Source organism: Sinocyclocheilus anshuiensis, unplaced genomic scaffold (assembly GCF_001515605.1).
Source record: "Sinocyclocheilus anshuiensis isolate Anshui unplaced genomic scaffold, SAMN03320099.WGS_v1.1 scaffold454, whole genome shotgun sequence".
Classification (NCBI taxonomy): Eukaryota; Metazoa; Chordata; class Actinopteri; order Cypriniformes; family Cyprinidae; genus Sinocyclocheilus; species Sinocyclocheilus anshuiensis.
This window is the reverse complement of record NW_015548217.1, coordinates 4317435-4332251: the sequence shown is the minus strand read 5'-3', so window position 1 is coordinate 4332251 and position 14817 is coordinate 4317435. Positions and strand designations below refer to the sequence as shown.

General features: G+C 35.5%; 1 protein-coding gene across 1 annotated transcript in view; it reads right to left on the bottom strand.

Moving 5' to 3' along the window:
- Positions 1-1564: 1564 nt before the first annotated feature.
- The window catches only part of LOC107653928 (protein bicaudal C homolog 1-like), an 89110-nt gene continuing 75857 nt past the window's right edge, over positions 1565-14817 (bottom strand). Inside the window, exons 14-22 of the mRNA XM_016440789.1 lie at positions 13810-13814; positions 13528-13681; positions 13266-13422; positions 12650-12689; positions 10814-10968; positions 10453-10606; positions 9107-9264; positions 8157-8256; positions 1565-5726 (exon numbers count right to left, since the gene is read on the bottom strand). Coding sequence (XP_016296275.1) covers positions 5596-5726; positions 8157-8256; positions 9107-9264; positions 10453-10606; positions 10814-10968; positions 12650-12689; positions 13266-13422; positions 13528-13681; positions 13810-13814 — 1054 coding nt within the window. The 3' untranslated portion in view covers positions 1565-5595. The remainder of the gene's footprint in view (positions 5727-8156; positions 8257-9106; positions 9265-10452; positions 10607-10813; positions 10969-12649; positions 12690-13265; positions 13423-13527; positions 13682-13809; positions 13815-14817) is intronic.

Below are 14817 nucleotides of genomic sequence, written 5' to 3'. Positions count from 1 at the left end.
GTAGCTTTTACATTCACTTCCACTAGAAGATGTTTTTTTTGTCAGTCAGTCAGTCATAAAATGATCTGATCAAAAATTGTATTAAATATTATTGAAAACACCTCCATACACTCTTTTGACATTTCTTACTGTTATATAATAAACTGATGTCGGTAGCTATTACACACAAATTGATATTAATTACCAATATGATATGTTGGCCGTAATAAACTTTAATGTTTATATAACTATCTAAATAATTACATTATATTATTCACATAAATTCTCACTTCAGAAAATGGGAACGGTATCTGATTTTTGCTAAATATTATTACAAAGACAAAATCTGAGAGAGTCTGCAATGGTATCTGATATTGGGATTGATAATCTGATCAGACAAAAAAGACATCCAATTTATAGATGAGTTCAAAAATCTCCTTAGCTTCTCAAAAGAATATACATTGTGACACAACGTAGTCTGTTCACCAGAAATAGAAAAAAAATAAGCTGTTTTGGTCCAGTTTAAGCGAGTACACACATTCTATCTAAATTAATAAATAACTTCCTTTCTTTCATGTTTATATCAGTTTATGAAAAGATGTCTGGATGAGTTCATTCTCATGGGATTTCGTTTTTTGTGGTGAAATAAACACATTTCATCCTCCCAATAACCCTTGGACACTCTCTTCACATTGTATCCACAATCCAGACAGTGTGGCGAGATTCAAAAGCTGGAATGCGAGCTTGCCAGAGGAAAATGAAAATGTTTTCCTCTTGTTCCAGCCACAAGCTGTCCTGTTCCATTTCCAGGCCTGATTTACAGTATGCTCAGAGATAATCCAGAAAAAACACAATCTAGTAAAATATCAAAACAGTTACACCCAGTTTTCAGACTGCACTTCTTTGTTCTGTTCCTTACAGATTCATATCTGCTTGTGACATAAAAACAGATAAAAAGAACATCCATTTCCCAAAAGTCCATGTGTGTGTTTAAGCAAAGGATTTCACGGAGATCACTAACGTATTTGTGACATATTGTAATCAGTCAGAGCCTCATAAGCTATTACTGGGTGCGGTTCATCTTAAAGCACATTTTACACTAGTCTTTCCCCTCTACTGCCACTACATCTAGTTTAGTCAGACATTTACAGATGCTATTGTCACTAATGAGGGAAATGAGTCATTATGTAACAAGTACGCATTTTTAAATACACAAAGCCAACCAGATGTCAGGCCCAAAAAAATGAACATTTTGTCACTCACCCTCATGTCTTTCCAAACCTGTTTGAGTCTCTTTCTTCTGTCGAGCACAAAAGAAGATATTTTGAGGAATGCTTGGTAACCAAACAGTTGACGGTAGCCATTGACTTCCATAGTATTTTTTTTCAGTCAGTGGCTACCAGCGACTGTTTGGTTACCGACATATCTTCTTTTGTGCTCAACAGAAGGAATAAACTCATACAGGTTTGGAACAATTTGGCGGTGAGTAAATGATGACAGAATTGTCATTTTTTGGTGAATTATCCCTTTAAATGGCATTGTACAAACAAAGCAGTAGCGGAATACATAAGATGGAAAAGGTGTGCATATGCTTTATTCTTTCATAACACCTTGTAAGGAACATTCAGCGATACCACATTTATGGCAATTTTACAAATGTATCATCAGAGAACATTAGAAATGGAGTATATTACAAAATCTGTGCCAAGCTCACAGATTTTAAAAGTCATTTCCAAGGCACTGGCCAGCTAATGTACGTTTGGAAGAACAATACTGGTTAATGTGCTTTAATATCCCGTTTTTACATCACTGCTCTGTATATTTGTGCACATGATGTATGTAACCTCATAACCCAGAGGTTACACATTTGACTTTGGCCAAAAATACTTAAAAATGTGCTGGCCATGTCAGAATATTAAGACGTCATTTGTCCCTTTTTTTCCCTCTTAGAGAGAGAACAAAACAATTCTACACACAAATTACACTTGGTCTCTCACTAAAGTGGCATTTGATGTATATAAAAGGCACTAATCTAAGATATACAGTATCAAGCAATTTACTGAAAACGAGACAACCAATAAAAGCGTACAGTATGTGCTTAAACTGAAACATTTAAACCTAAAATGGCAAAGTGATTCTTTGCATAGTCTGTTGCATTTTATTATTACTATTAATATTTTTAGGCAACACCAAGAGCTATTGTTTCACTCATTTGTCATCTCAATCTGATTAAAAAACAAACATTACAAACCATAACACAAACTGATTGATTGATTGCTACTGTCTCTAAATTATCAAAGCAAACTGCTAAAAAGTCTATAAACACTCATAATAAGACAATACACACAATACAAACTTAAATAGTACCTCTATCACGTGAGGTACAATTTCAACGTACTCAAGAGCTAAATGAAAATACTAAATATATACCGTACATGTAAAGATAAAGCAATGCACTGCAAGATTACTTGTAAGTGGTACTTCCTAGTAAAACATTTGTACCTTTGAGAGATCGATAGTCTTTGATTACTTTGGAAAAGTTGTCAGTGCAAGACAAAAGGCACTTGGTGGTTTCAGTCCTTCGGAGTACATCTGGCAACATTCACAGCTTTAGATATAGTCAGAATTGAAAAACTCGCTTTGGGAATATCTGAAGAATACGACGAGCGTGTTGGGATCACATAAGAATGGTGAGAGAAGATGGAGAAGAGAGAAGCAAACAAAGCGCGTTAGATGGCGTAGGAAGACTAGAGCTCAAGAAAGCAGCACAAACTTTGGTCGCGTGCAGGAGAAAAGCCATGGATTAAGCCGTGATCTGGTCTGAGAGGAATTCAAATGCTTTACAAAAAGCTCGGTTTGGGGAGTGAGGCCTGTGAAGATTTGTGGTCTGTAGCATTCAGGAAGGTGGTTGAAAGAGAGCTGGTGTAATTTGCACTTCTGAGGCGCTATTGAGAAAGCTACTACTGACAGGCTGACATTAAGCTCTAAAATTAACAGTTCAACGGATAGGTTATCCAAAAATTCTGCATGACTTTCCTTCTTCTGTGAAAAACAATATTTTGTCCATACATTGAAAGTCAGTGGGGTCTAATGTTGTTTTGGACCATAAAGAGTGCAAGAGTTGGGTTAGAATTAAAAACTGATTTTTAATGGTAGCTTATAAACCTTTAAAGACTGTTGTGAGCTCTGAGATAAATGTTTTGTTAAAGCCATCTGTTCACATTATTAGCGAGCGGTTCAAGCGTGTAGCGCTGAAACCCTATCGTAATTGTTAAGATTTTCAAAGATCACCATTCTGACCTAAAAGTGATCGGGCAGACCAAACCATAAGGCGTAGAGACCTGAAACTTTGAGGGATGGTAGTACTCACCATGTCTACAACGTCATCAAGGCTTGCCCCGATCGGCCTGAGGGGGGCGCTACAGCAATCAAAAGTACGAAATCGCTAATAACTCCTAAAGTACTTGTCGAAGACTCAAATGACTTATATTATACGGATTCAATCACCACAGAATCTTTTGTATTTTTTGAAAAACCTACTTTGGCGAACTAGTCCTAAGTTTTTCACCTGATCGGAAATAAACTTAAAAAAAATATATATATATTATCTGGAGAGTGAATATCAAAAATGATCAAAAAATTTTGAGTTTTCGACTCACCGTCGCAAAGGGATGCCAAAACGTTCGAAAGAGGGGCACTTTTCCTAAAACAGCTATAACTTTTCAATGGAATAAGATATTTAGACAAAACTCGATATGCATATGTAAGACCTCAATCTGAGGTTACATGAGAAAAAGAGTCTGACCACTGTGTGGCGCTATAATAGGACTAAAACATAAAAATGGCTATAACTATGCACCCGTTAGTCTGATTGACTTGAAAATTCACACACAGTGTCTGTGTCCAAAGTGCCACCGCTGTCTATGAGCACGTTCATTTATCTTGAAAATCATGGCCGTAATTCGCCAATGAATTGCGATCACATATTAGATGGGGGTTAACAGAGGCCGAATCTGCAGAAATCATGCAGCGTTTTACCCACACACACAATATTCATATCATATGTTAGATCTCCTCATTCTGAACAACTTTTCCTCAAGAACTACTATTGTCAAAAAAATCGTTCATTAATTATTCAAGATTATTTAAAAGAAAACTACTTTTGCGAACTAGTCCTATAGGTTTTTTGCTCAATCTCAACAAAACCACTGCAGTACAATTCTCTGGACTCTCTAGGTCAATAATTATCAAAAACAATCTGAAATTTACACTTTGGTTAACTATAACAGGGTCATTACAATATGGGTGTGGCCAAATATACCTAAAAGCCTATAATTCCTGAACGAAAACTCGGAACTTTACGAAATTAGGTGAGCCCATGCAGCATATAATACTAAAGAGGCATGCCAACTTTTATTGATATTGGACTATAGGTGTTGCTATAACACCCATAAATGTTAAAAAATGTCATATTTCTATGGTAAATTACCTGGAATTACCAGAAAATGCTCTTTTAAATAATTTATTTGGATGGATGCTAAATAATAATACATATATCTTTTTTCATATGTGCTCAAATTCCTTAAAGCGATTGAACCCCAGTAAATGCTGCTTGTAGCTGTATTTTCAACTCATTTTTAAAATAATTGTTTATAACAGCAGAATTTGTGGTGAAATATTACATTACCCATGAATCTGTACAAAAAATGACTTGGTTCCTTGCTTTTAACACTTTAAAATAAGTTTTTCTTTTTTTTTTTACATAATCCCTTTGGGAAAAAAATGAATGGCAAAAATAGTTCTAGAACCAACTAGTGCACTCAATTAACTTTCACTGTATGGACAAAAACAGCTGAAACATTCTTCGAAGTATCTTCTTTTGAGTTCCATAGAAGAACTAAAGTCATATACTAAAATAATGTAGATTTTTCATTTTCCCTTTAAAAGTAAACTATTTATAGGTTTAGAAATACTATATAGACAATGTACTGTGGAATTCAGTCAGGGTAGACTATTTTAATTTGACCTGAATGAAAACAAGCCTGTGAGGGATAGACGTACACTCCATTTAATTTCTGTCAAATGCAATATGCTGTCTACTCTGACTAAGATCCATAAGTAATGACAACAGGCTGGTGATTTCACTGTAATGCAGTCGTGGGATGAGATAAGCTTCCCTTATGGATAATTTGTGCAGAACACTTTGGCTTGATATCCATTTAAGTGCTTTAAATAAAATCCAGGCGCATCTAGTCAGGCGAATCTGTCCATGGACAAAATATTTAGCATTTTTTAAAGTGCAAAGAATTAGTATGTTGAAGCCTAAGACAAGCATATAAATAAAATCTGCCTGCTCCATATACAAGCACAGTGCAGGAGCTCCAATGATCATTCACTGCATTTCCTTCATTGTAACATGAGTACCATATTGCATAATGTACCATACTGCATATAATATTCAACAGTTATTTGACCCTTAACCTCTGTTCCATAGACTTTGTTTATTTGGCACAGTTTCAGAAGGTCCGGGTTTTGGTCCAGTACTGTATATCAGGTTGGAGTTGGGAATGGGAATTTGTGCAGTTTCAGGCTGTCCGTTGGTGCATTGGCATGGGCTCACCAGCGCCCGCTCACACTGGCAATGTCTGTGTGGAACTGGCGTGGCAGTCGACCGCTGGCGCCCCCTTCCAGGAACGAGGAGCGGATGTTGGGCGGCTCAAAGAGCTTCCTTCGGTTCTTGTTCAGCTCTGTCAAAACAAAAAGAGGACTTAAATATTCATAGTTTACACTGCATACATGCATGTCAATATCACAGTAAAATGGAAGTAGTGACAGACCTTTTCTCCATATTGCAAATAACAAGGTCAAAACATTTTTTAAAATATAAAACAAATGCATGGATGAATCAACCACTTCTACCAAATTATTAACATTGATTTGGATAGCATTTCCATCAAGTTAGCAGTTCCATCTTCCCGAAATCAGTGGATATTTTGAAGCTCAAGATATTTTCATGTTCTACAACATGAAATACATTAGTAATTATACATACAGGTATACATACAAATATTGGGTAAAACAGCACATTTTAAAACAAATATCTTATTTTTATTAATACTTTTCAGCAAAGAATGAATAATATATTTCTAATCAACATTTTTCTCGTTTTGATAATTTTTTTTTATTTAGCTTGTGGCATTCTCCTGCAGTGTGCCTTAAAAATTGGTCAAAATAAGGTATACAACCTTAAAACGCTGCCAGTGTTGACAGCTCACTAGTTTTTTGATAGCTCAGTCTTTGCATTATGATTTTTAGATGACAGATCTCATTTATGTAAGTTGGCTTGACAGTGCCAATGTTCCATTTTCCTGCTGTAGAGGACAAAAGGCAGGACATTTCTCTCACTGGGACCAAACTTGCATCAGCCCAGATTACAGTAAATTGTGTCCGAGGTCAGTCAGAGAAAGAAACACAGGCCTGCAGTCATTTCCTGTCTTCCTAGTACCTCTACACTTTAGTATCCCATCTGCACCACAATTTCATTTTTAACCGTGAAAGGGCTACCTCAACCTCAGGCATTGTGTTTTATTCTCCAACCACGGGGCTGATAAAACAGGAACAATGTTTTTGTTTTAGTAAATATCCTTGCCAGACTGCAGGAAGTCATTATGGTTATCGAGCAGTGGGTGGTCAAAATATATCACAGATGTTTGAGATGTCTAATGGCCAAGCTTGTCACTTCCACTTGCTGTCATGCTGGGATGTGGACAGTCAGTCAACCCTTGCCGGTTGCATAAGTGGAAAGCCAAATCCAATTTCATCTCTGACACCTCAATAAATCATAATCGTAATCCCAAAAACCTGCAGCTGTCCAAATTACTCAAAGCTATTAAAAAGGAAAATCTTGCATGGCATGTTGTGTCCATCTGCTATCACGGTTATTTTTGTGTTGGTTGGTATCAAGTTGATACTAAACTTTCTTAAAAAATGTAACAAGACCAGTCTTTCTGCATTAAATATTGACTCAATTTGGTACCTGAGGGCTGTCTGAATAACGAGTGGCTGTTTTCCAATAATCACATATGTATTTGAGTGGGTTCTCTTAGAAAGTGCTCACGTCACGGTAATGCAGCTGTGTACATGAACAGTCAAGCAAACTTCTTGGTATTACTGCAAACAGTATGTCTTCGGTGAATATACAACAAAAATATCAGATCTGTGTATTACAATCAACCTAACAGACCTGCCACCTGTCTATTATTGCCATTAATATTAATCAAAAAACCATTTCAATAAAAAGGGAATACATTTTGATTTACTTCTTTAATTACTGATTTTATTTGAAAAAATAAATAATTGAGAAATACCTGAAAATACATGCAAGCTTTATTGTTATTTGTTAACTTGAGTACATACTAATGAATAATTAATAAATTTGGCTGTCTGGTTGCCTGTTTTTGATAACGTCAGTAACATGCTTGTCGCAGTGATGAAGACCTGCAGGTGAAATTGCAGAAATAAGTGTAAATACTAAAAAATAAAAATATTGATACAAATTGTTTTACTTATAAATTTTCCTATTTATGAAAATGAATGCACAAAATAAACTTAGTGGGAAAAACATAGATGATATCAACAGAAGCATCACTATATTAATATATACAACAAACTATATTAAAGGCACTGACAAATGTGACATTTATTATAATGGGTTTATGTGAACATTGTTTTAAGTTCACTTAAATTAAACGTTTTTAATATTCTGTAACAGTTTAGGTCTATTAAATGTTTAAAATGATGGCACAAATCTTACTATAATTTTGAATGGCTATATTGTCTCTCTATTTATTCCCAGAAATTGAGTAAAATCTATTTAGAGGCATCAGTAACAGTTTTGGTATTGGCGATGCTGGACTATTTATAATTCATGGTAAAAGACAGCAATAGATGGATATTTAAATTATACAGTCTTCATGTTGTTTCTGCATTACTTTTGGAGATTCAATGTGAACCTATAATTAGGATTACAAATTGTAATGTTAGGAGTTAATCGATTGACTGCACTTACTGATTGATTGATTGATTGCTGTGGAATCGAGAAAGGTATAAAGAATTGTGAAATGTTGCTGGTAATGCTACTGTGCCAGTCCCAGTTGTTTGTTTGGAAGGGAACTGACCTGAAATGGCCAGCAGCATTTTCCTGCGGGCTCCAAATGTAGTGATGCCGAGCTCTTTCAGGTCCTGATCGGTCAGCGTGAGGAACGTCTGAAGGTCAATCTGAGAAACAGACACAAACTGTAGTTTTTAGTTTGGACTTTTAGAGAAAAATTACTGTGGGGAGAAAGAGGGAGAATGGTATAACAGTGCAGAATCAAACCTGCGACTAAGTGCATGTGCACTGACCACTGCACCACAGCGCTCTCTCTAACTTTCCGATGATATAAGATAAAAGCCAGAACCAAATTTTGGACTCCTCAATGTTATCTCTGGCATCTTGAAATACAGGACTTGGCATAATGTGTGAATTACAGATCTTTTGGGCTATTCTGAGGGTTTCAGTTCTGTGCTGGAAGTTGCGTCATTGTAACCCCGGGCCAGTTTGACAGCATACATGCAAGCCAGATAGAGCTGTCACACTGACAGTGTTTCTGCTGCGTAACAGAGCTGTGGCTCCACAGAAAATGAAGTCATCTCTATGTTACTACATTGAGAATTTCTTTTATTAAAAGCCATTAAATTGGAGTTGGTCATTCAGAATTATTACAGACCTGACTGTCATGAAATCCAATATATATATGAGAAATGGAAAATTTACATCCAAATTGTTGTGTGGAACTTTTCAAGCCTGACAACTTGTCAAGCCATTCAAAAAACGAGTCAGCTGTTCGCTCCAGTATTTCATGTTGCTTCATAAACGCCTATTTAGCCAAAGACTGATTTAAAGTGCATTTCCAACATGATTTCTGCTGAGTTCCGTGCGCTTTGTGCAGCTAAAACAGGCTAAGCGCTAATAGCCATAAGACATAAAAACAACCTCCCGGTGGCAGAAATCATCTAAAGCTCATTTAAATGTTCTCATCTCAAACAACAACATTGATAGAGAAGATATCAGCAGCTCTGTCTGTACCTCCTGCTGTTGGAAGACGTCGGTATATTTCCCGAGGCCAAGTTTACTGAAGAGCTCAGGCAGATCTGATCCTTTGAAAGATGTGTTGAGATTACAGCCGTTAGTTCCCATCACCGACGAGATGCAGTCCATGTAGTTGCTGCTGCTTAGGTAGTGCTCTAATCCAAAATACATAAAATCATGGTTAAGTGCCTACCTGGTTATCAATCAGCACTTTAAGGCTTTGCAGATACCTTGTTTTGGCCTAACTGCATTCATAGCCTTATGAAAAACAAGTCTATTTTATTGTTTTGAAGGAGCACTTGTAATATACATCAAATTTAAAAAAGATATATTTCAAAAACTGCACTTGCTGATAATATAATATGGATGAAACAAAAACCCTAAAGTACTAAAAGAGAGCAGAACACACTTAAACGTTTAAAAAGTGCAATTTTATAATAATGTCAAATTAAACGTTTACTTCCTAGGTACATTCTAAAATCACAGTTTGTCGTCATTTTTTGTGATGCTTTAAAAAAGCACATTTTTTTATGTGTAACATAAAAAGCATATGAAAAAACTTGATTTTTACTGTAATTTAATTGTACTTTAAGTTTTTAACTGTAGTGTGTTATAATACATTTAAAGTAGAAATATTTTCAAATTTATCCAGGATTCAAGAGAACATTAAGATAAAATTTCAGTTTACCATAAATGAAATGCTTGTCAGTAGCTTTCTAAGTACACTTTAACCATATTTCAAAGTCAATATAAGTAATTACATATAATGATGTACTAGTTAAGTCCTAGTTAAGTCAAAAACACTCTCAACTAACTGCATTTAATATAAATGTAAACTTTAATACATTTTCATTTATTGTAATTGCAAATTAAACGCAGCTAAGTCTCCAAAATCATTACATTCAGTTTGCATAATCTTTTAAAGTATAATATTTTTGTAGTAAGTACTCTTTTGTAAGAGCATGTTAAAATTTACTTTTTTCAAAAAGGCACTAACAGTGATTTACAGTGCTAAAAAGACTGGATGTTAACTTAGGTTAGCAACATTCGAACATCAAAATATATTGAACTAGGATGTGTTAGCTAGTTAGTTGTTAGTTAGTTGATTTCCTTGTGTAGTTTGCTTGAGGAGCAATATTAGTGCTTGTTAACAGAGTTGCCTTGTATCGTCTCAATTCTTTCACTTGTGAAGTTAAATGATCTTTTAAATTACCTTTAATATCCTATTATACTGATATTTTATAATTGAGATATTTAAGCATAAGTAATTAAAACACGTCTTTGAATTCATGTCACAAAAAAAAACAATCACTAAGCTCAGTCATTCCGACTGAAGAGCACACCTGTTTTGTTCTGCTTCCTTTTGGGGCTGATGGGAGAGGGGAAGTCGCTGTGTACTGGGAGCCCGCTCCCATTCCTTTCCCTCCAGTTATCCGAGTCACTGCCACTCGCCACCCCCTCTCTACTGTTGGAGCGGGACAGGGCTAGAGGCGACCCCTTATAAAACACAAATCATATCAAGTTTATTCCACTAAAAACCCGCAGTGATGCATCAATACAAAATAATAATAGAGCTAATCGTCATCAGTGAGAACACAGCAATATATGGTACTGTACACACTGAATGCACCAAATGAACTACTATCAGTGTACAGCAATTCATAGGAGAAAGGTGCTTAGCCCTTTTGCTTGGTCTGCTTTTACCTCATATGTAGTTGACATGGTAGGTTTATAAGACACATGGTTTGCCCGGCGCAACTCCTTAATAGTTTCTGCAGGCATAGACTTTGAGAAGCCCAGACCGCTCCACGTGTTAGTAGGGGTTCGGACCTCCGTCACCACTGGCTTCTTTAACATGGCTGAACATAGAAACAGAAGAAGATGATGTATTTAATAAAAAAAAAAACTAAATAGAAAAAAGAAAAAAAATTACATGACATTATATTTTATTAGCTGATTGCATAATTCCACATAGAAAAACCTTGTTTGGTCAAGCTGTTTTTTCATTCAGAGCATCACATCAGTGGAATTCAATACCACAATCAATTAGAGAATGTACATCATTTAACTCATTTAAGCATCATTTTAAGAAAAGGCTTCTTCATAACCAACAATGTGAATATTAAAGGGTTAGTTCACCCAAAAATGAAAATTCTGTCATTAATTACTCACCCTCGTGTTGTTCCAAACCCGTAAGACCTTCGTTCATCTTCGGAACACAATTTAAGATATTTTTGATGAAATCTGAAGGCTCTCTGACCCTCCCATAGACAGCAAGGTAACTACCATGTTCAAGGTCCAGAAAAGTACCAAGATGACCGACAAAGTAGTCCGTGTGACATCAGTGGTTCAACTGTAAAGTTACGAAGCTACGAGAATACTTTTTTGCACAAAGAAAACAAAAATAACGACTTTATTCCACATTTTCGTCTCTGCTGCGTCACTTGTGGATGCGTGTTCACGACAGTATCATGACGAAGGTCTTACGGGTTTCGAACAACACGAGGGTGAGTAATTAATGACAGAATTGGCATTTTTGGGTGAACTAACCCTTTAATGTTGTTTATTTATCTCGATAAGCTGCTTTTATATTAATTTTTTTATCACTTATTTCTTTATTTTTTATTGTCATTTTGTATAATTTGTTGTTTAACTGTATTTTAGAGAATTATTTATAATTTTTGGTTGAATTTCGTTGTTATTGTTTTTCTATTTTGTTTCTTTTCTTTCTCTAGTTTTTTGTTATTTTAATTGTTATATATATATATATATATATATATATATAATAAAAGATATTATCATGGTGTAAAATTAAGTACTTTACCAAAAATCTGCATAACTATTTATTATATTAATTTTTATTTTTAAAATATATTTATATGTTATTTAATTATTAATTTTAATAATATATCTTTTTTCACATTACAGTACTGACCATGATTTTTACAATAAGGAGAATTTTGTTGGAGGACTTGTGAAGTAATTGTCATGAATATAATATCACAACACAAAATATGTAAATAGTTCTAAAACAGCTTAGTATACTCACAAAATAAACAATTCTTTTCTGCCAGTGTGTGGCAAAACATGACCTGGGTGGTATTCAATAAAATGAATGTTACTGGTGTTTTTTGAGAGATGTAGGAATCAGGAATTATAATTAGTTGATCAAGAATTTGATGCCAAATTCCCCTGCACTGTGCTAAATCGGTCAAAAACCTCATTCTCAGGTCCATAGTTTACAGAAAGAACGCTGGACACAGGACGTGAGGTGTGGAGAAGCTTTATGAGGCAGAGTATATTTACCGTAAATGTGAAACAGGGCTTTAATGACACCCTACTCACTGCCAGACATTCAGCCTGTGAAGACACTGTAGTCCTGCTTTGTTCATTGCTGGCACACTAGACTAAACACAACCGGTTTCCAATTCCCCCAGCAGCCTACCAGCAGAATTGTTTTTAACAATATAGATGGCTGGGAGACACTCTTTAAGGCTCTGTATATAGCTTTAACTGTGATTTGATTTGTCAAGCACATACCTTTGGTTGCCAATAACTTCTTTTGCTCATAGTCGAACGCCTGTAGAGGTGAACAGAGAGAAAGTAAAGAATGTTTAGGCTGTTGGAAAGGATTTAAGAATTATGTCCCTCATTTCTCCTGTCAGCTTGGTTTATAGAACGAGAAAGGCAAATGGTAAACATTGCCTCATTCTGTCAAAACCATTTAACAGACTGTGGCGAACAGAATAGTGTCTTATAAAATAAGTTTCTTATCTTTAACAAGGCTGCATTTATTACAGTAAAAACTAAAATATTTTTGAAATGTGATGCTTTGCATCACAGGAATAAATTACATTTTAAGTTATATTGAAGTTCTATTAAAATGTAATTTTTCACAATATTACTGTTTTTGATCAAATAAATGCAGCCTTGCTGAGCATAAGAGACATTTTTTTTTTAAATACATTAAGAGAACTTAATTCTTTCAAACTTTTGACCAGTAGTGCATCATTTGCATGAGGGAAGTTAGATTGAAATGGCAAAAGCTAAATGTAATATTCACAGCTGCTCGATTTATTTGATAATCATTTTTGTAACTAAGGGCAGCACTTTCACTCTTCTAAAGAGTTTTTAAGTAACATTAAGGGCTCATTACCTGCATGCTGGAGAAGGAGGATTGGGGCGGCAGGCGGATTCTGTCTGAATTCTGCAGAGCGGCCCGTTCGGCTGCTCTTTCACTGCCTGGAGCGCGTTTATCAGCCACCGGACTCTCCGAGGCGCTGGAGTCAGAGTCTGACAACAGACAGTCTGAACTACATGGATAAAAGAACAAATACGTTTAATCACAAGCTGCATTAGTGGCTAACTCTAACATTGACTAGTGATTGACTGTTGAGTGATTGTGCATGTGATCATACTGTAGGAGGGAGTTCTTGGTGCCCTGTAGCAGCTCCAGGGCTTGCCTCTTTCCTGACGTTGTCTTACAAGACGCCAACATCTGCTTCAGTTCATTGCTGTTTCCCGAGTGAGAGGGGCTTCGAGGCATGCCCACCTCCACGAACGTATCCGATCCTGAAACGCACACATAGACGAAACAGTGTTATTCTTTCCTCAAGCCCCCATATTGAACGTTTTAGCTGAGTAGTTTGAGATTGTATTCCTGCAGCACTCAGCATCAGGGGATCTAACACGCCATTTACCTTCACTGCTTTTAAGGAATAACGAGATTGAATTGACTTCACCTCATCTGAAAGCAAAAATACACTGACTAAATGGATGTTAGGCCAACTCAAACAGCTTTAACAATGCTGGAGCACGGAAAACCTTGGCCTTGTATTTCCACAGATGCCCCGTTCAGGGAGCAGGAAGGAATGGTATAATAATTTGGAACTGAGTTTATATTTATCCATAATTAGACTGACCAAAGTCAATAAATTCTCGCTTTCAATCTAGAGAAGGTCAAGGAGTTGTTTCAAATGCTAATTAAACGGTTGACATAATTCAGCGGTGAATGTCACTGGTTGCATTAGGCTCGAATACAGGAGAGTATAATATATCTTTCAATTAATGTAGCCTTGGAAAGTGGCATGCATGAAATGTTGATTCACATGGCTTACACTGCAGTATAAATAAAGCTGGCATTTACCAGATAAAATTACTCAATTCTGACATATGTCAGGGATCAGTCTTCGTGAATATGCCATCACACTTGACTGACTGTAATAGTAACAGTTTTATGTTTTACCTCATTTTTAAAATATATATTGTTGTCACATGATCATTCATAAATCATTCTAGTATGCTGATTTGGTGCTCAAAAAACAAAACAGAAAGAAAAAAATCTCAAAAGAATATTTATTCTTGTTTATTTCAAATAGAAATCTTTTGTAACATTATGTATGTATTTACTGTCACTTTTTATACATTTGATGTGTCCTTGCTGAATAAAAGCTTTTTTTTTTTTTTTTTTTTTTTAAAGGACCCCAAATCTTGGTAGTGTGCATATGTATACCAATTAACAATTGTTAATATTAATATTTTACAATTAGTTTATTTTTCCGATCCCACTGGCAAACTGTTTTATCTATATTAAAGCATAATGGATATTTTTACTGAGAAAAAAGCAAAATGACTTTTGCAGTGCAGAGAAATACATCTTGTATTGAGGATATAATGAGGAGCTGTGGGTAATGCAGACCTCGGTCTTG